The 20,705-nt window shown below is 42.3% G+C and overlaps 3 protein-coding genes across 7 annotated transcripts in view; all 3 read right to left on the reverse strand.

The window, feature by feature from the left end:
- ulk2 (unc-51 like autophagy activating kinase 2) overlaps positions 1-9,253 on the reverse strand; it is a 40,385-nt gene extending 31,132 nt beyond the window's left edge. For 2 of the 3 annotated variants that reach the window (XM_056373829.1, XM_056373827.1), the window contains exons 1-3: positions 8,112-9,253; positions 3,999-4,091; positions 3,779-3,820 (exon numbers count right to left, since the gene is read on the reverse strand). In XM_056373829.1, the coding sequence (XP_056229804.1) occupies positions 3,779-3,820; positions 3,999-4,091; positions 8,112-8,201 (225 nt within the window). In that variant the 5' untranslated portion in view covers positions 8,202-9,253. The remainder of the gene's footprint in view (positions 1-3,778; positions 3,821-3,998; positions 4,092-8,111) is intronic. The other variant, XM_056373828.1, reaches the window with a different exon arrangement.
- A 321-nt stretch (positions 9,254-9,574) lies between these two features.
- On the reverse strand, positions 9,575-12,030 carry tmem97 (transmembrane protein 97). The gene is made up of 3 exons (XM_056373194.1): positions 11,615-12,030; positions 11,392-11,536; positions 9,575-10,680 (listed from the first exon to the last, which is right to left on the reverse strand). Exons 1-3 carry the CDS (start codon positions 11,726-11,728, stop codon positions 10,406-10,408), a joined length of 534 nt encoding a protein of 177 aa, XP_056229169.1. The 5' UTR covers positions 11,729-12,030; the 3' UTR covers positions 9,575-10,405.
- Positions 12,031-12,632: 602 nt separating this feature from the next.
- On the reverse strand, positions 12,633-20,435 carry si:ch211-167j9.5 (tyrosine kinase receptor Cad96Ca). 3 transcript variants are annotated; one of them, XM_056373192.1, is made up of 12 exons: positions 19,854-20,435; positions 19,659-19,707; positions 19,488-19,581; positions 17,891-18,182; positions 17,601-17,739; positions 16,462-16,560; positions 16,219-16,379; positions 15,813-15,950; positions 14,679-14,790; positions 14,184-14,283; positions 13,664-13,763; positions 12,633-12,985 (listed from the first exon to the last, which is right to left on the reverse strand). In XM_056373192.1, the coding sequence occupies exons 2-12, from the start codon at positions 19,690-19,692 to the stop codon at positions 12,872-12,874; spliced, it is 1,383 nt and encodes a 460-aa protein (XP_056229167.1). In that variant the 5' UTR covers positions 19,693-19,707; positions 19,854-20,435; the 3' UTR covers positions 12,633-12,871. The 3 variants fall into 3 exon arrangements, with proteins under 3 accessions (XP_056229167.1, XP_056229166.1, XP_056229168.1); XM_056373191.1 differs by having other exon boundaries at positions 19,659-19,756; positions 19,854-20,433; XM_056373193.1 differs by having other exon boundaries at positions 17,891-18,140; positions 19,659-19,756; positions 19,854-20,430.
- Positions 20,436-20,705: the final 270 nt, after the last annotated feature.

Genomic DNA, 20,705 nt, shown 5'->3' on the forward strand with positions numbered 1-20,705 from the left:
CACACACACACACACACACACACACACACACACACACACACACACACACACACACACTCACACCAGCTGTGGTGTGAGTCTCAGAGTCAAGATTATAGTTCAGGACTGGGTTCAGGCTTGTAAACACAGAACAATACATAACTATTAAATCTGAGCCCTGGAGCAGCTGCTAATAAAACAAACAACGACAACCACCAAACTGCTTAAATATCTTTAACCTGCTTTGATTTATTGTAATAATCCTACAGTGAAAACTCGCTGGTTATTTGGGTTGAACTTCTCCATCTGTCTGCTAGCATCCTGTTAGCTACCACTGATGCTACAGCACGCTAGCAGAGGCTGTGAAGTCATCCAGGTCAGTGTTAGCATGCTAACATGCTCACTTCCTGTCCACTAAATATTTAGTTTTGCTTGTAAAAATATTCAATTAGTCTGATCTCAGCAGCGAGTCGATCTTAAGTCTGACTCCACTCTGTCTAAGAAGCAGTCTGGACTTTACCTGCAGCTCAGTGTCATTACCTGCCCCACAGGTGAACCACTGCATCAGCAGCAGCACGCTTATCCAAGAGGTCAGAGACTCTGACCATCATCACCCTTTATGAGCCCTGCACTGAGACCTGCCCTTTCCACCTGCAGCCAGCACCTGTCAGCAGGTCAGTATCAGTATCCACCCGCAGTGTATACAACACACAGATCAGACAGGTCGTTATTATCACACTTTAAATAGGTAACCCACTTTCTGCAGGCAGCGGCAAGGACATCTGCAGACTGGTATCAGGGTCTGAATGTCAGCTGTGTTGCAGGTGTCAATCATTCTACTCTTTTAAACATAAGCTTTTTAAAACACACGGCTCATTTTTAATACACTGTAATTTAACTGTACCAGTTGTTCCCAGTTCATTTTAATGCATGTTTGTAGCAGCAGGCACGGCAAGTGTAATCTTCAGAAGCCCTGAAAGGCAAGTTAATGTTTTTTGCCAGGATCATTTCTCTAGGTTTTTGGGAGGGTTTTCTATTTAAAAAAAAAAAAAAAAAAAAAAAAAGTTATTTTATTTCTCGTATAATTTTTCTTTCTTTCGTCTCAGAAAAAAAAAAAAAATAAAAACTTAAAAAAAAGTTCCTGACCAATAAACATCACTTGCATCTCAGCGCTTGTTTTCACAGATGAATAAAGAAATGAGATAAAAAAGGTCTTAAAGTGACAGTAAGACATAGATCTCTGCTTTAATCAAAACTAGAGGCTAGACGTGATGAAACAGTTGCACCAACCAGCTCTGGTTACATTTCCTGTTCTGTTGGGTAAACCCAGTCATACAGCATGTGGTTCCAACAACAACAACAACAACAACAACAGCTGATAAGGCGAGGAAGAAGCCAACAGGAAGAAGTGATGACAAAGAGCAACAAGGGGAAAAAAAGAGAAAGGAAAAAGTGAGTTAAAAATACGACAGAAATAAGGAATGGAAACAACGACAAAGAGAGAAGGAGAAGTGTCGTGTTCAAGCTGGCTGCGATGCAACACACCAGAATATTACTGACAGACACCGCGGGAGGAAATGCACAGCATTACACTGGCCACCAACAGACAGATCAATACTGCAAAGCAGGGAGAGAGGAAGAGCCGGCGGGTCAGAGGCCTGAAGCTCAGAGAACAGAGGTGACACTGAGAAAACAGAGAGTGGATGAAGAAACTAACTCCAGCATCTCAGTGTCCGGCTGGATCCAGGACTCTGGTGCTTCATGGTCTAAGTTTTGGCCTGCAGCATTCAAAGTCTAATAAATATCATGTCAGCTAAAATATAATAATATCGCAGGTGTACTTTTATGCTTTAAAAAAGGAACGGTTCACGCTTATTTGCTTTCCTGCAGAGTCAGATTAGACGATCACTGCAACATGAGAGTAACGTCCAGCAGCTGGTTAGCTTAGCTTAGCTTAGCATACAGACTGGAAACACACACACACCTACACTCTCATTATGACTTGCACCATCTTTGGTACAATCTCTAATAACATATATATACACACACACACACACACACACACACACACACACACACACACACACACACACACACTATAAATACTCATAGACTTTCTTGTTTAAATAAAAACAAATGAACATGTTCTTTAAGGTTATTATTTTTCTTTTTCAAAGTAAATCAAGAAACAAAAACAGCTGATTTAGTTGAATATGAAAATAAAGAACCAGATGTTTAAATCATTATTATACTGTGCGTTTCTTACAGTCTGGTCACTGAGGGAAGCTTCCCTGCCCGCTGAGTTATTATGACTGGGCTCCTCTGGCTGAGGTTATTACATCAGCAGGACTGAGTGGATGGAGGGATGAGGAGATGGGTGGAGAAGTGGGAGGGTGGATGGACTGATCAGAAGGGTCCTTGTGGGAGGACTGACGCAAACACAGGAAGTACCCACAACTATGTGGGAAGTGCTTCATCATCACCTCAACCGTTTCTACCTCACTGCCCATCCCGCCCTTTGTATCTCAATGGAAGATGTAAGGAGCTCTTACAGCCAGTTCTGGACATGATAACAAACATTTGAGGACTATTGTGACAGAGAAGAAGCTTTACAGATTCAGATCCAGTCATCGTCTTTTGTATGTTCACACGATGAGAAACATATTTAACAGGTCAACATGAATCCAATCATTTACCGCTGGCTGCATCTATTCAAAGAGTCTCTGTTCACCATAAAACTACAAACACTAACATCTGTTTCAGCTGCAAACCACGACATAAACGCAGCCTCTCACGACGCCCACCATCAGTCAGGAACAAGCAGCACATCTCTGTGTGCAGAAAACAACGAAACATCTCTAATGCCAGTAATGACAGGAAGCTCTGAAAAACACACAGATTCATATTCTGCCTCCGGCGACGCGTGTTTGTTTCCAAAAACACATTTCTTTAAAAATTCACGAGGGTGTGAAGGAGTACAAGCCAGGAATATGTGATCTGAGACTGAGCTGAGTGGATACTGAGTCCTGTATGTGTGACAGTGTTCAGACAGTGTGGCCTTTCACACTCAGCACAATGCACTCTTATCTACTAGGTCATACTTCATACTTTCACCAGGCCTCAAACACAACGTGGTGTGTTTGAGTGACGTAGTCTCGTAAAGTCTATTCTTAGAAATGAATGAAACTGCAGTTTTACATCCAGCTCTCCACAGCCTCAGTGTGCTTTTGATTTCGACGAATCACGCCGCATGATCACTGACTGACCACTTATTACAAAGCAGTGTGGGTCATCAGTCACATGACCACATAGGAGCAGTGTCTTATAAACATTAAAGAATAAAAAAATATTCTAAAGACTCGATACCAGAACAGTAACAGAAGTATCTGCAGGAGTTTATGTACTGCTGATTGGACAAGTGCATGAATAAGCAGGTGTTCAAGAGTTCCTAATAAAGTGCTCTTTAAGTGTATAACATTATATTATCATTAAACTTATTATAGACCACTTTGATGAAAATCAAGTATTTAATCTTGTTACCATCCATATTATGTTTCTTATATGATGAAAGAAATAATCAGTCAACACCACGACTGAGTGAACCGCAAATAAACGATAAAAGATGCTAACTGCGCTAACCGTTCTGAAGAGATGCTGACTAGACTAACTTAATTTTCTTTTCTTCTTCACTATTCATTTGTGAAAACCAAGTTAAATATGAATCAGAGCAGAGGATTTTTACAGAGTTTAAAACATGGAGGAACTTTAAAGCAGAAAAGATTAAAAAAAGAAAACTTACCTGGACGTCGTAAAGTGCCACAATGTTTTCATGCTGCAGCTCCTGAGTAAACACAGAAAAACAAGATTAGCAGGAGCTTTCCGTCTTCCTCAGCAGCTCCATTGATATCTCTGTCAGGGAGGTCGAGGCTCCACTGTCAGAGGTGCCGACTCACACAGGGTCAGTCATTCTTTAAGCACACACAGGAGATAAGTGAGAGGCAATTAACTGTGGCGCTGACCTTCAGGATTTTGATTTCCTTGCCAAGAAGAATCTGGGACTTGGACAGGTTCTTCTTATTGATGCACTTGATGGCCACCTCCCAGTCGGTCTTCTGTGGAGCACAGAGCAGGACAAGGATTCAAATCCAGTACATGTGTTTCATTCTGTGATCCTTTACAAACAATATCAAACAGCGTCTAATTCCAGTCTTTGGCACAGACATCAACCTGCTTCTTCTTATTTCCTACATTTACCAAACTGACAGTCATCAGCCACTACAGGAAGTGCACCAACTAGCTGTCAATTAAAGGAGACCATCTAGTCTTGCAGACGCAGCTGGGTCCAGCTTTCCCTCCGGAAACTGCTGAGTCGGGGTGGTGAACCAGCGGAGGTCTCATCCTGCCGTCAGTGAACTTAGCAGACAGCTTAACAGTTACATTTATTAAATATGAGCCATTAACAGAGGCGCAAACCAGGCAAATGTTTGGGGTCCCTGAAGCTGTAAAGGGCCCCGATGGCCCCTCATATTGGCACATTTTGCAATGGCAACTATAAAGCCCCTTAAACCCCCCCATAAAGACACTGTACAGTGAACTGCTGCAGCCCTAACCCTCCCTACGTGGGGCCCCTGATGATGAGTGATGTAGCTAGTGTCTAACATAGACTGCATGTGAGGCGTTCAGGGAACATTCGTAACTTATATCATCTAACAGTCTGCATGCGAGACGTTTAGGGAACATCCAGTTTGTGCTTTGTAAAATACCAGCTGTGCTCTTTTCCCCTGACGTTTAATGTTTTGTTTTACACATTTATTTTTCTGTAATTCTTATTTTACATGTGATTTTTTTCCAGACATGATGCATGTGGCATCCAATGGGTTTTCACCAGATTACCCAGCCCTTCTTTTTTAAAACAATGTGACATTTAAAAAAGACCAGAGCAGAATAAATGTGAGAGTGTGTGTGTGTGTGTGTGTGTGTGTGTGTGTGTGTGTGTGTGTGTATGTCCTAAAAGCCAAGCTCAATTGCCACAAGCTGCATTGTCAGCATCACTGTGTAAGAGATGGCTGGAAGGATGGAGGAAATTTTAGCTGTCCCAGTAACACCGGGTCTCTTGAGTTTCTTCTGCGCTGAATGACACGCTGAATGACGAGGCGCTCGGATGACAGCTCGAACAGCAGCCAGCCTACTTACACTAAAAGCTAAGAGAGGAGGGGGTTGGGGAGGTGGGGTATTCTTTCCCTGCACTGATATAATATTTCCAAATGAGCTCCTGGAGCGAGTATAAAAAGACTTCTGGAGCTCACGTGAGCTGGGCGGCCCTCAGGACATGCAAACACTCAACAGAAATAAACCCAGCAGAGTCCCAGACTGTTTCTGTGCCCTTGAGAAAAAACACACATACTGTACTGTGGTCAAATTAAGTCAACATGGAGAGTGAGACAGGAAGGAAAGGAAGGAATTCTGTGTATAAAAAGAACCGCTTTCCAAATGGATCTAGGTTAATAGGAGATGTTCTTGCTCTGCGGGTGCGCTCCGCCTGGAGGCTGACACGGCTAACCGAGCTGTATCCATCCCCAGCTCACTGACAACCCGCTCAGCCGAGTGCGACTGAGCTGCTGAACACAGAAAAAGTTAATAAATAAAAAGTGACCCCGCTGGCCGTCGTGTAACGCTGGGAGGTGAGAGGGAAGGAGGTGGCTCGGTGGAGTGCCACATGATTGGGGAGTTAAAGGGATTATTCGTGGGGTTGTGTGAGGTCGTCATGTATAGTCAGTGCGTTACCTGCAGTAGATTCAGTTTAGGAGTGAAGAAGTGTCTAAAACATGTTATTTTCTGCTGGCCCTGCCCACAGCAGCTCATCACTCTGCTAGTGTACCGGTGCTTATAACTGGCAGCGCACTGATCTGAAGCTACTGCAGGTAATGTACCAACTCTGCACGACTACCTCACACAACCCCACGTCAGATAACCCAAACTGTCCCTCTAAGCAGTGTGGAGTGAGGCGGGATCCTCTGCTCAGAGTCATTCTTCTGCACGCTATCATTTTCCAGAATAAAGCGTGATCCCATTTATGAATCACAGCCGATTATGGAGGTGTGAGCAACACACAGAGAGATTAGCATCAGCAGCACTGCAGACTGACGCTGGAGCTGTTGTAACAGACAGTGAAGACTGAGAGCAGAGGACCGTGACACCAAAGGAGCATGAACATCATTATATATTAAATATTTTTTTATCACAGAAGAACCTGAAAAATGTTTGAATATGCTCGTCTAGAGACTGTGCATGTATGTGAACACATCAGAAAGAAAGGATGAAGTTTAACTTTGGAGTAACGTGAATAAGCTCCAGTGGAAAGGTGCCTGCTGTCAATATAAAGACGGAGGGAAGCAGGAAAAAAAAGCAGAGACCAATATTTTTGTTTTAGCTCAGTATTTGTCTGGATGTTGCTGTGGCTGTTTTCTGTCCGGGCTGTATTTACACTGAAAGCTTTTTGTGTCATAACAAAAGAGCGCAGCCGGAGTTCAGGCATATTAACAGCACTTCTGGCCGATACTGTTTGAGGTTAGGTTGAGGTTTCATAAAAACAAAACAAATCATATAATACTGACATGCTTCACAATCACAACAGCTCCTTTTCTCTGATTACATCCCTTTAAACTGAACTATATTAATTGATGAATTGATAATGTATTTGGCAGATTGACTGACAGTGAAAATAAGTGTCAGCTGCAGCTTCACTGTGCATCATTTTACATTCCTGATGATTCACACTAGTGCTGCACAATTAAATCTCCAGCACCATCAGTGTTGTGGTGCTAGAGACGCCTCGACTTACAAATCATATTCTCCAGATGTAAAAGGGACAAAAATCACATCATCATCATCTTTACATTTCTTTCAGTAAAAAAGAAAATGAATAAAACTGATTCACACTGAACACATCTCACACACATGCTGTCCTGTGCTGCAACTTGTGTCTCTGAAAGCTGCACATGTTTATGAAGAGTTGCAGAAATCTGTGAGGATGTAAATTAATTAGATTTTGACATAAAACCTACATTATTAATTACAATTCCAGAATTTACTTTCTTTTTGTTTGGCAGCGGTTGTTAAATACTGAGAGACACGACTTTGAACACAAATAGCCGATTGTCCTGCCTCATCTCCACTGCATAACCACACCATATTACAGTGTAACCTGAGCCCAGATAGAAACATCCAACAACACGGCCCAGTGCAGGCGGCTCTAACCTTCCTCTGGATCCAAGGTGGAAATAATCCTATAAATAGGCTAAATGGCATCATGCAGATGATAGGACTTAAACAGTAAATACATTGATCACATGCCAGCTCTGTTTTAATACGACAGGGTGGCAGCATGTGAGTTAGTGGATGCTCAAGCTGTGCACGTGTGACCCGGAGTGATTGTTTGCAGGTTGTAGATTCATGTAGAGGCAGATAGAAGCTGCAGCAGGGAGGGGGGGGTGCTGTAATGTGGCTTTCATTGAGGAGTTCAGGACCATCTGTCTCACACCAGCGGCAATGGGGGCAACATGATGTCATCTCCTGCATCTAAACAAACCCACCATCTTAGCGTCCTGTGACAGAACCACACCACGAGTCAAACGTAATGAATTAATTGAATTTCTGAGCTTTACACTAATGAACTAACAGGTTCCAGTGCTTCAGTCTGAATGGAGCGTGTGCAGCTCTTACATAAGGAGAGCTTGTGTCCTTAAAACAGCACAAAAAGGGGGAAAACGCTGCAGCCGATCCTCCCTCCTCCTCCTGCCTCAGTACGTCAGCAAGTCATTCACTGCTGCCTGACTCATGCGTTTCATGAATGAACCAAACCACATATATATAAATACACTTCCACAAACAACATCAGGCAGGTGGAATGACACTGAAATCACCTGTTACAGCAGGACTGTGCATTACATCAGCCTGGATGGAGATGATTGGTTATAAAAACAGCTGTAAATATTACCAACACCACCACACACCCCCCCCCCCCCCAAATAAGGTGACAGCCCACATATGGTGCTGCAGAACTGCATCCTGCACTGACCCAGATTTCCAAATGAAGATGGGGAATGGAGGAAGGGAAGAAGCTTTTTATTTACCTTCCTGTGTCTCCCTTTGAACACCACAGCAAATGCTCCATGACCAACCAGGTCTTTTCTGCTGTACTCGAAATCTCCCACCGTCTCCATCGCGGCGGGGCCGATGGTCCAGCTGGTGGATAAGCCTTGAATGTTGCTCTCCTCCGGGGCAAATTATCCACTCAGTCCTGGCGATGCTGCTTGTTCGCTAGCTGCGGGTTTATTTCATGACAAGCTGCCTTATTGCATAAATAAGAGATGCAGTCGGGACATGATGCATTCACGCGCACTCCAAGTGGGTTGGGATGTTTGTAATATCACACAGAGCGGACTGCTCTGAGCATGGCTAGCGACGATTCTGTGCTAAAGTGTTATCAGTGCCAGCTGTCAGTCTTTGACCCAGTTGGATAGCTGCAGTCCAGCTTTGCTCTGCTCTCCGAGGAGGCTCACTAACACACTGCGTGTCCCCCGGTCACCTAACCTGATCAGAGGGACAGTCTACATGATGCCAAGCCTGCTGGACATGACCATGCAAACGGTGGAGCTGGCTGCAGACACCGAGCTATCTGTTAGCCCGACTGTGACATAACCCTGTGGCTACACCTCGCGCCATAGCTGCTGCCCGGAGCAAGTCTGGTTAGCAAACATGCTAACAATAACATTAGCTAACAAAATACTGTTAGCTGGTTTGGTGACACTGGATGATTGAACCTGCGAGTCTGCAATATATAAGCTACAGCAACATATGAAGCTAGCTAACATCAGCGAGCTAGCTTCAATCTGAAGGATGCAGCAGATGTCAACACAGAGCTGTCGTAGATCTGAAGGCGTTTTTACTCCTTATTTGTCTTCATGTCCGAGTCCATGAGACACATTTGTCCTCCCGAAAAACACTGACGTTTCCCGCGGCGAGCGTTACTTTCAGCCGCGAGACATTTAAAGAAACACTTTGTTGTTTCCTCCGGCAGGTCTGAAGTGACAGCTAACGTTAGCACCGGGAGCAGCTGCCGCCTTCCGTTAAACTGTCCTCCGCATCAAGACACTGTCCGTTAACCGGTTAATATAAACGGTTAACGGAGTTTTTAAATCGCTGTCCAGCTCTGTCGCATCCGAACACACGGCGTCCTCTGCTCCTGACGTGCACCTAAACAATACTGACAACTAGTGCCGTGCTCCGGCTTTATACGCTATCACTCCGCGGAGGCCAACCTCAGTCCTCTCCTTCCGCTGCGAGGGTTAGTCCGGCTAATGGAGCTTTGAGGACCGCTTGAGAAAACATTACATAATTATAAATATATAAATAAATAAATGCATTTTGGTAATGAAAAATGCTTTTTCAATATTTTTACATTTATTTATTTTTAAATTTATTCATTTTTTATCTTATATTTATGAATGTATTCAATTATTTAGTTCTATATTTATTCATTTATATATATACATATAAATATATGTATATATATGTACTTATGTCATTTTCTTCTGTCCATCATATATGACCTAACCAGTATGTTTATGTAACAGTAATATGCATGTTTGGTCAAAGGTGTTTGACTCGTGTGCACAGGAGTCTGAAAATGGAGGAACTGTTTTAGCTTGACTTTAGTTCAAATCATTAAAATGATCTAAATGAATATGGAGTGTATTTGGATACACACTACATGAATGTATCCAAGGAACTCTTGAGTTTTATCATTTATATTTCATATATTTACAACTGTATTATTACTTTTTTAATCTTTTTGATCAAAGAGAATTAAAGTGGAACAGGAGGAAACGTCTGTCAACCTGCCCTGATGGTGTATTTCAATGTAGTTTGGATGTTGTGACATGTTAAAAATAAAACACAGGTCCTGATTCTGACAAAGAAATAACACAGTGTATGTCAGAACATTATTCAGGCTGTGAGTAGATAATGACTACACAGCATATATATCTAAAACATACAGGGGAGTGAGTTTATTGCTCAACTGTATTCTCAGGTGTGCACACTGTGTTTAGATATGACGCCCTCTGGTGGTGGAAAACATGACTAGCAGCAACAGTGACAAAACCTTTACAGAGAGACACATTTTTACTTTAACCTTTCTAAATGTTTTAATGTGACTTCCTGATAAAAACACAACAAACCAGGGTTCACTCATTAAAAGTGTTCATTCTGGATGGTTTAACAGTGGGAATGTCTCCCCAACAATAATAGTGTTCTGCAGTAGGACTCACACTCACTTCAGATGCATGTGTCACATACATTCAGAAATGTAGAAAAATATCCTCTAAAATCAGAAAAAATGAAACAGGTGCAGTCTGGAGATGTCTCAGTTCTTCTTCTTGCTCTTGGCTGATGTTTGTCCAGATGTGGAGGTGGTGCTGTATGTGGAGGACAGCAGCATGGTGAGGAGCAGCAGCACAGGGACCAGCAGGTAGGGAGCATATATGGAGACCAGCAGCCAGCGCTCCTGCAGGGTCTGGGGCCCGGGGTGAGGCTTCATAGGGAACTGGTGGAAGAGGACGTGGGCCAGGATCGGGACCAGCGTGGTGGCCACATGGGTGGAATAGATGATGGCAGGAGTCCTGATCCACTTACAGCCACCTGACAGCAAACACACTGAGAGATCAACACCTGCTGCAGGCTGCAGGACACGTTGGAAAAAAGTAGTTCCAACAACAACACAATGATAACAGTGAAGTCTTTTCATTATCCAGAATAAGATGAGAAATATATATATTTTTAATTCTGTGGACTTGAAGTTTAATTCAACCAAACTCAATTTAATCTCAAAGAAAAGGGGTTTAATATGCATTCACACCTGGGTGAAATGAATAAAAATGTGTTCTAAATAAAATGTATTCTTATTGTTACCTAAAAAAATAAATGTCCCATACTGCAGCTTTAAATCCTCTTTCCTCTACACCTGTTCTGAGTTTCTCATGTAATTACAGTAAAAGTCCAGCAGGGGTCAGGTGAGAACTGTAGTTCGTACGGGACAGAAACGAAGTCTAATTTAATGCGGGATCATTTAACGTTGCAAGTGCATCAGAAATATATTTTAAGACCTTATTCAGGTCTCACTGTGGTTCAGCAAGACTTTGTCAGAGAACAGAGATCAGCTGTTAGCTCTGAATGTTTAACAGAAACTGTGAAAGAGAGAAAACATAAGTCTACTCTGTGAGGATATGGTATTTAATTAGATTAAGAAATAGATGCCGAATTCATTTATTGGTTGTATGAAATTATAAAAATCTATTAATATTTACATGCACGTACTTCCTGTGTAACGTCAGGCAGTAACGGTTCACTGACCTTTCAGAAAAGCGTAAGCTGCGACGGGAAAGAAAGGCGTCTGAAACAGAGCCTCACACAGGATGAAGGACCTGAACCACTGAGGAGGATCCAGGACCATGGGGTCTTTGAACGCCTCACCGTACCACCGCAGGAGATCCCTCAGCTGCAGGAGACACAGATCAGACTCAGACACATGGAGGTTACACCGTCAGGAGGAGGCGGCTGCAGCGTGATCACTCACCGGCTGTGGGTACACATGTCCGGGCAGCAGCGCCTGGAGGTCAATGCACAACGTGATGGGGATGTGAGAGGCGAAGTAGAAGAAGAAGATGATCTCTAACACACGGAGACTCATGGTGTCGGAGTCACTCACTGTGAATGACAGGTAATCACAAACTGGCTCCGAGTTCTCCGCTTCACTGTGGCGTAAAAACGCGTGTTCCCAGCGTGGAGCTCATTGGCTGACAGAGGGAGGAGGGGGCGTGGCCAGGAGCAGCACCATTCGGAGGAATTCGCTGGAGGAGACCGCTCCCGGTGTTACGGCGACTTTTGTGTGCCTGCGCACATGCCCGTGACGGGAGCGCGCGCAGCTGAAGCGGAAACTACCAGACACTGTAATGATTTTAAAGCTTGAAAATGATGCAATTTTTTTTTTTAAATAAGAAAAAAAAAAAAAAAATTCAAGTTATCTTAAAATCATTACACCGTCCAGTAGCTTCCGCTTTACTTGTGCGCGCTCCCGTGACAGGATGTACAGTGAACACGCTGCTGTTTGTTCTCCTCGAAAATATCAAAATTACTTGTATAAAATATTTTTCATAAACATGTGAAACTCCAACCTCTCACCCTTTTATTTTTTTATTTTTATTTTTTTCCTCCCAGCGTTCATTACGGAAGAGGATTCCGTGAATTTTATTTTTCATTTTATTTTATTTGAATTTTTTTAGAAATCTAAATTTATTTATTTACTTTTCCTCATGTGACCCTAATCCTCTTCCGTAGTTCATGTATTTGTAAATTTTCTATATAATCTGTGTTATGCTCCATAATGTGCTGCCAATATTTATTTATGTTCACTGATATTTTGAGAAAAAATAATAAATAATGAAAATTTGAAAATCAATAATAAAACAAAAAACTGGAATTTAAAATATAACAGTAAATAATAAAATAATTATATTATTAGCATATTATTAACGTGTGGGGGGTTTGTGCCGCTCTACATCGTTGTAGTGAAAAAGTAGAATTTACACATCACATATAAAAATGTATATTTTATTTGAGTTAGTGAAAATAGGATAAAAAACAAAGAAAAACCAAAGTTAAAAAAATCACATGAAAGTATGTTATTTTTATCATCCATAAAACATTATGCTGTTTTCCAGTTGTATTTTTTTCTTCTGATCCTCTCACAGCTGCCGTCTCTCAAACAGCACAAAGCGTTGTGTGTATGTAAATGTGCAGGGAACAGTTTGATCTGTTGCTGCAGTGGATTTGTTTAAATGGGATTTGTATCGTCCACGGTGACGCTGGCAGTTCGGAGACATTTGGCTTCATGATACTCGTTGTCTTCCTTCACCAGAAGCTGTGGACTCACAACGTCCACATAATCCTGCAGAGAAGAAGAAGACAGAACAGATTTTAATTCAACCACAGAAACAAAACATAACTACAATCTAGTGTTTGTCCAAAACTGTGATGTAACATGTTTGTTGTCTCTCAGTCTGTCCTCACTAACATCCACTCAGACTCAGGAAGTCATGTGTCATATTGACATGTGACGTGTCAACATTAAAACTTTAAATGTAAAAATAGAGAGATAGAATATTTTTATTACCAAAATGTTTTTGTGTTTATTATTTTTATTGAGGTAAATCAGTTTATTATTTGATATATATAAGTTCCACCTGTTCATATTAAACACTCACTGACATGATGTTTCTGTGTTTGTATGTATATTTATATATTTATTTCTGTATTTCTAAATTTATTTATTTATGTGTTTAGTAATTAATTAATTTATTTATTTATTCATTCATTCATTCATTTATTTATTTCAAGATGTATTTATTTATTTATACATTTATTATTTATTATATATATTATTATTTTTATTTATTAGTATTTATTAGTAGGCGGTCCTTCCTCAGTGTAAAGCTGGATTGGTTAAAGCAGTGTGATCAAGGTCCGAGGTTTATTCTGACTCAATAATATAACATAACATAATCCTTAAAATATCAAAAATCAATCATGTAAAGTATTGAAATGAGTTTATCCAGCTGTTTCTTACGGCGTCATTCTCCATGACGTCCTCCAACATCTGGATGATGTCTGTGAAGGAGGGCCTCAGGGTGTAGGGCTCCTGCCAACAGTCTCGCATGATGTGAAGTCTGAGGAGCAACAAACAGAGGCCTGGTGTGTTTATATGTGATCATACAGCTGCGGACATGAAATAATCTGAACCTGTTTCAAAAGTTAGATTCATATTTTGAGGGATGTTTCATTGATTGATGATGATTAATGATTGATCAGTCTCTAATATCACAGAGGTTTCTGCCTCTGAGTGTTAGTTTGACTTTAATGTTCAGATTTACAGTGAGGGAAACACTGTTGGAATATCACATTATGATAATAAAATATTATTTGTGCACAAAAATCAAAGAAGCAGCTGTTATTTATCACAATACAGCCGAGAGAGTATTCAGCCAACTTAAGACAATGTGTCAAATTTAGCTTTTTGAAAAGTAAATGAAACAAAATCTAATAAATTATTATTATTCTTGAGTTTTAATTGAGATAGTTTTACTCACATCTCCGGTCTGCAGCCTTCAGGGTTCGTGTTTTTATGGCCGATACAGATGTGGTACACCACAGCCTCGGAGGTCTCCAGGTCTGGGTACGGCAAAGTTCCTGAAAATGTACATTTCAAAATAAAATACACTGACACGACAGTTCACTTTTTTGCTGAATAATAATGAAAAGACTTCACTGTTATCATTGAGGCATAATTGAGGCTCTTTATAATATTTATAATAACAAGTTTTAATTTAATTCTCTTAATCATTTCATAAGAATAAGCCTGTGTGTTCTGAGGCCATCATCATGTTTAGACTCCACCAAGATCAAGATCACTAATCCGCAGATGAGTTTCTCACTCCTACGTAAATAAATAATAAATTATGAGGTAACGTCTGTTGGTTCAGAGTGTCTGACAGGGATGATGAATAAAGACCGGAACCAGTCTGATCTTTACCTGACATCAGCCTCACACGTCCCAGCTGCCGTTACCTGAGCGACCGACTCACCAAACATCTGCATCTCCCACAGCACGATGCCGAACGCCCACACGTCTCCCTTGAAGCTGTAGTAGTTGTTCTTGAAGTACTCAGGTGGATACCAGCGCAGAGGAACCCGCTGCTGCAGCAGGGAACAAGGGAAAAACTGCTCCAGTCTGAGGCTTTAAAAACTGACGAGCAGCTCGTTACAACCACAACAACAACCGCAACAACAACAACAACCACAACAACAACAACAACCACAACCACAACCACAACAACAACCACCACAACAACCACAACAACAACAACAACCACAACAACCACCACAACAACAACAACAACAACAACAACAACCACAACCACAACCACAACAACAACAACAACAACAACCACAACAACCACAACAACAACAACAACCACAACAACAACCGCAACAACAACAACAACCACAACAACAACAACAACAACAACCACAACAACAACAACAACCACAACAACAACAACCACAACAACAACCACAACAACCACAACAACAACAACAACAATCAGAGACAGCAGCTGTTAAATATCAGTGTTATTATGACTTTGTTACTGCTTCTCATCAAGACCACATGTGACACTGTTAACTGTTCAGAGGAAGTTTCCAAACCCCACTCAACAAACAAACACACACACACACACACACACACACACACACACACACACACACACACACACACACACACACACACAGTTGACATGGTTTCAAACCGGACGGATGACGTTCACATCAGATGTTTCAGTTACGTGTGGATCTTAAAACACTGACCACATGTCAAAACTTCTCACATGCACCTCAACCTGACAAGATGTTACACATCTGTGAGTTTCTCTGACCATAAATTCACACCGACGTTTGACCAGAGCTGAGACCGAAAGTGAAAGTTAAAAATAAATTAAATAAAAACAAACCTGGTAAGTTAATGAATGTAAACGTGATTATAGGACGACGGTTCTGTTTAAATATCTGCTATCCGCCTTGACACCAAGTCAAAGTCCAGCAGGTCTCAAGTCCTCAACTTTGTGACTTAAGTCAAGTCATGTGACCTCTGAGCGTCACCTGTCCTGAAGGTGAGATCAGTAACAGCAGCTTCACAGTGTGTGTGGGTCACGTGCTCTCACCCGGGGGCTCCTCCAGCGGCTGCTGCGGCGGCTCGTTAAACTGGTCAAGTCTCGGGCCAGACCGAACTCGGCCACCTTCACCTCCCAGGGAAACCTGTTCACCATGATGTTCCTGAGAGCCAGGTCACAGTGCACGATCTGCGGGGGGGGGGGGGGGGTTGGTCAGGTGGGAGGTGACAAACATCACTCTGTCATCGTTAAGTAACCCCCCCCCCATGTGGTTTAAAGAAACTTCCTCAGACATGACATCAGAAAAGTATGTAATATATATATTTCCATTATTTTATTTACTTATTTTATTTTATGTTATTTCTCTCTTTCATTATCTCTGAATGTGGAAAATTTCTGGAAAATTCAATAAACAACTTGTTCAGAAGGAAAAGAAGAAAGAACGACGTCTGTTCACCATCTTGGAGCGCAGGTGCTGCATGGCCAGAGCGATGTGGTAGGAGGCGATGGTGAGGAGGCTCTGCAGCTCGGCGTCTGCACTCAGGTTCGCTCTGTTGGTCTGCAGGAAGGTCCTCAGGGTGCCGTAGCTCACGTACTCCAGGATCAGGATGTAAGGCTCTGCACCAATCACAACACAGTCAGACCTCCGCAGGTTAGAAACTCTCTCTCCTGCAGGAACCGGCTGCTCTATGTCTCTCACCCTCAGTGGTGTTCCAGTCCAGTAACTGGAGGATGTTCTTGTGGTGCATCAGTTTCCTCATGATGGAAACTTCTACGTCCACGTGTTTGGGACGGACGCCTCGAGGGAGAAACACACAAAGGTCAAACAAATGAAAATCTTCTTTCTTTCAGCTTAAAGATTTGCTAAAAATAAAATGAAAAATGACCAAAAAAAGATTCGTCTCTGTCTGTGACTTCATGTGTGTGTTCCTGGAACAAGGCGTGTCTGGTGACTTGGCGTGACGATGAGATCACGGCAACACTCACACATGTGAAAACACTGTCTAGGTGTGAAGACACCCCACGCTCTGACAGCAGGAGAGGAAGAGGAAGAGGTTGATTTATCTTCATGTCGTCCTTCACACCTTCCTCCCACAGCTTCATCATCATAAACTGAGCTGTTATTATGTGTCAGGCAGCAAATACGACTAATGTTAAACACGTCTCACATGAGACAGGAGTTCATGGTGCTGCAGTGGTAACAGCACTGACACATTATCACTGTCTAAACACACAGTGATTTATTTACACATCCAGCAGAAACCATCAGTCACCTGGAGGCAGGTTTGTGTCGGTGTTCCCGCTCTTTTAGCTCTGTGTTTGGTCTCCACCAGCTCCTGAGGGAAACATCTGACTCTTTAGCTGCTAAACGCTGCACTGTGTTCACCAGCTGAGTCTGTCAGCTGAGCCTGAAGCTGAAACTGTGAAGACCAAAACCAGACACACTAAAATGCTCCAGTCCTGTCTCTAGTTTTAAACTCCAGTTTTAAAATCTAGTTTAACTGCTCTAACTTCCTGGTCGAGAAATCTGGATCAGGCCATGAGCATCTTTTCAGAACGGTTAGCGTAGTTAGCATCTTTTCAGTACAGCTTTTACAGCCACTTTAACAAGAACCTTCCTCAAAACTGAACTTTAATGTGAAACACTGACATTGATTGTTATCGGTCAAGTTGTCATGGCAACCACTTACAGAGAGATAAACAAGCAAGGTTCGCTATGAGTGGTTTTGCTCGTGCTGAAACTAGAAGATGTTTTTCAAGAATATCTCATGAAATGCGAAACTTAACACAAGTTTAATGAGCTCAATAAGAACATGACTTCACCCGGGTCAGCTGTACCTTCTTTGCTGATCTTGCAGGTGAACATGTTGTGGCCCTTACACGTCCCCCTGCTCATCCTGGCCTGGTAGAAGACGCCCTCCTTCCCCGCTTTGATCAGCTGCAGCAGGTTCAGGTCTGACTTCATGAAGCGAGGATCCTGACAGAGACCACGTGAAACATGAATGAAATATTAACGAGGCCGGTGGCTGATGACAGACAGAAATCAAGCGCTCCTAAAGCAGATCTATCACCTGACATCATGAGAACATTTCTATCTGTCTCCTGTGGTGACGTGAGGACATGGGTACCTGCTGCAGGCCTTTCCACAGCTTCCTGGACGAGGGCCTGACTGTGCTGCCCTTCTGCAGGGGAGTCTGGAGAGGAAGCTCCTCCTCCTCCTCCTTCACCTGCTCCGCCGCCGCCGCCGCTGCCGCCGCCACTGCTGCGGCTGCTGGGAGCGCCCTCACAGGCGTGATGGGAGCTTCCAGCTGAAGGTCAGAATCCGGCAACAACTTCCTCCCCTGCAGCTGCCGGACGGTCCGGACCAAAGATCGATACCTGTGAGAAAATGGAGCGAACCAACGGAAAACACTGAAAGACCTGGGGGAGATTTGTTGAAAATACAGAAAAATATATCTGTGAAAAACAAAATCTGGAGTGGATACTGTTGCTATGGTAACAGCTTTGTCTCCAGCTGGAGGGCAAAGAACATATTTCAGAATGAATTCAGGAATAAAACATGAACTGTTTCTGACATTTATTGAAAATAAAACAAGAGTTCCAGACCATCTGCTAAATGCTAATCTTAGCACTGACAGTGTTAACATGCTGTCTAACAGGTTAGAATATCTTTACCATCTCATCCTGACAGGAAGTAAATGACCGAAACTTTCAACCTGCTGATGGCGCTAGAGATAAACTCAGGGGGGTCTGATTATTTGATCCCCCATTTCTTATATATGTATCATCTGAGAACCATGAATGTCAACATGTGTTTATGGTCCTTCCAACAGATGTCTGGTATATCAGTCTGGACCAAAGTGGTGGACCAGATCCAGATCCTGATCCAGATCCTGATCCAGATCCTGATCCAGATCCAGATCCTGATCCTGATCCTGATCCTGATCCTGATCCAGATCTAAACGAAGATTCACACTAATGTATGAAAGTAAAACAGAGGACCATGTGAACTCGACCACGAGGATTCTGTAAAATAAAATGAGTCACTGAAACTGAAACCAAAACCTCAACACAGACTTTCTCAAATTTCATTTTTCTAAAATTAAAATATTCTAAATAATATAATATAATATAATATAATATAATATAATAGAATAGAAGAAATACATTTTCCCTCACTGTGTAAATCTTTCTTTAGCTCATCGAAACATAAAAGCAGCACAAAAGCAATTACCATTTAAAACTGGTAACATTTACAACAAAGGTGAAAACAACAAACCAGAGGCAACACAAACAAACAAACAAACAAACAAACAAACAAACAAACAAATAAACAAACAAACAAACAAACAAACAAACAAACACTGAAGACCAGTGTCAGTCGTTCGGTCTGTGGTACATTCTGCAGAAACGTGTGCTGTAGTTCAAACAACACATGAAACTAATAACATTAACAATGATTGAGTTTCATTTGCAGGTATTTAATCATCATTAATGTCAGTCACACCTGAGCTGTTACCTGCTACGACAGGTGAGTCAGCTGAGAATGAATCAGTTTTGACAGAATATGATGTGAGACTGTGCGACCCGACCGGGAACAGCAGATCTACGTGCTGTATATCTATGTACTGATTCAAAAGTGACGGCACCTGCTCTTTCAGTCTTGAATGTCGAACTTTGTGTTTTCATAAACAGATTTATGTCAGTTGAACTTTTCCGACTTACTTTCTGAGACACACGACGCCCAGCAGAATGAAGATGAGGACGGTGGCGGAGAGGAGTCCAGTGAGGATGAAGAAGAGCGGCTCCGGGATCTGACCTGAAACAGACGCAAAGGCTCAGCTGCAACACGCTCCAGTGTGATGTGAGAGTCACCTGTGAAGCCTGAGAGCTCACCTGAGCAGTTAGCTTCACTGGAGTTAGCAGACATGATGTCGTCGTTTCACTGAGGTCAACACGAGGAGGAAGAGGAGGAAGAGGAGGAGAACGTCAGTCTGAAGAAAAGAATGTGAATTTAATCAACAGTCAGACAAGTAAAAGTTTAATCACAACATGATGAACTTTAAACACATCAGACACAGAGCAGCTTACCTGTATTTTCTGATAAAGTCCATCCTGATCAGGGACCAGCTGGTGTCGATCTGCTCTGGATCATTCTGTTTGGATTCTGTAAAGAACTCGTCAACAGCCCCGAGTCGTGTAAACCTCTAACCTGAGTGTGTGTGATCAGCAGCAGCAGCAGCAGCGTTCATCCTGCCAACCACAACAGAAGCAGAGGAAATGAACAGAAGAGAAGGTGGTTTGAGCTGCACGTCTCTCTGTGTCACAGTCAGAGAGACTGTCGACCCGCCGGAGACTGAACTACGATCACACACCCCCGCACACACATTTAAACTCCGTCTGTACAGGCAGCAGCTGGGGACAAAAAGCTTATTTGACATGTGAAATGTAAAACGATAAAACAGGTTTAACCAAAAATATTAAAGCTCCTCCAGTGTAAAGGTCTGTGTCCATGTGTAGTGTGATTATAGATCAGCTCTAGCTTCTATATTAATACTGTGAAAGTATCAAAGCCTCAGTCCACAGAGAAATGCACACAGCCTGTATTCAGAAACTGAGCCTTAAAACCAGCCGTCAGGACTTCTGGAACTTTGTGATGTCACAACAAAGCAGTCACCAAGCCCCGCCCACCTGGACCCATCATCCAAACCTTTACAGGATTTGGTTTCTCTGAGTGTTTTTACCTGAAATCTGCTTTATTTTTATTGGATCACTCAGAAAACAGTCAGCCAATCAGAAGAGAGGCTCAGAGTAGAAAGTAGAAATACTCAAGTGAAGTACAAGTACTTGAGTGGAAGTACTGGATTGACTGATGGTAATCTAGAGCAGAGATCAGGATAATGATGATAGTTCCTGTGTTTTCGAATTAGAGCATGATGGTTT

Source organism: Seriola aureovittata, chromosome 4 (genome assembly GCF_021018895.1).
Source record: "Seriola aureovittata isolate HTS-2021-v1 ecotype China chromosome 4, ASM2101889v1, whole genome shotgun sequence".
NCBI lineage: Eukaryota > Metazoa > Chordata > Actinopteri > Carangiformes > Carangidae > Seriola > Seriola aureovittata.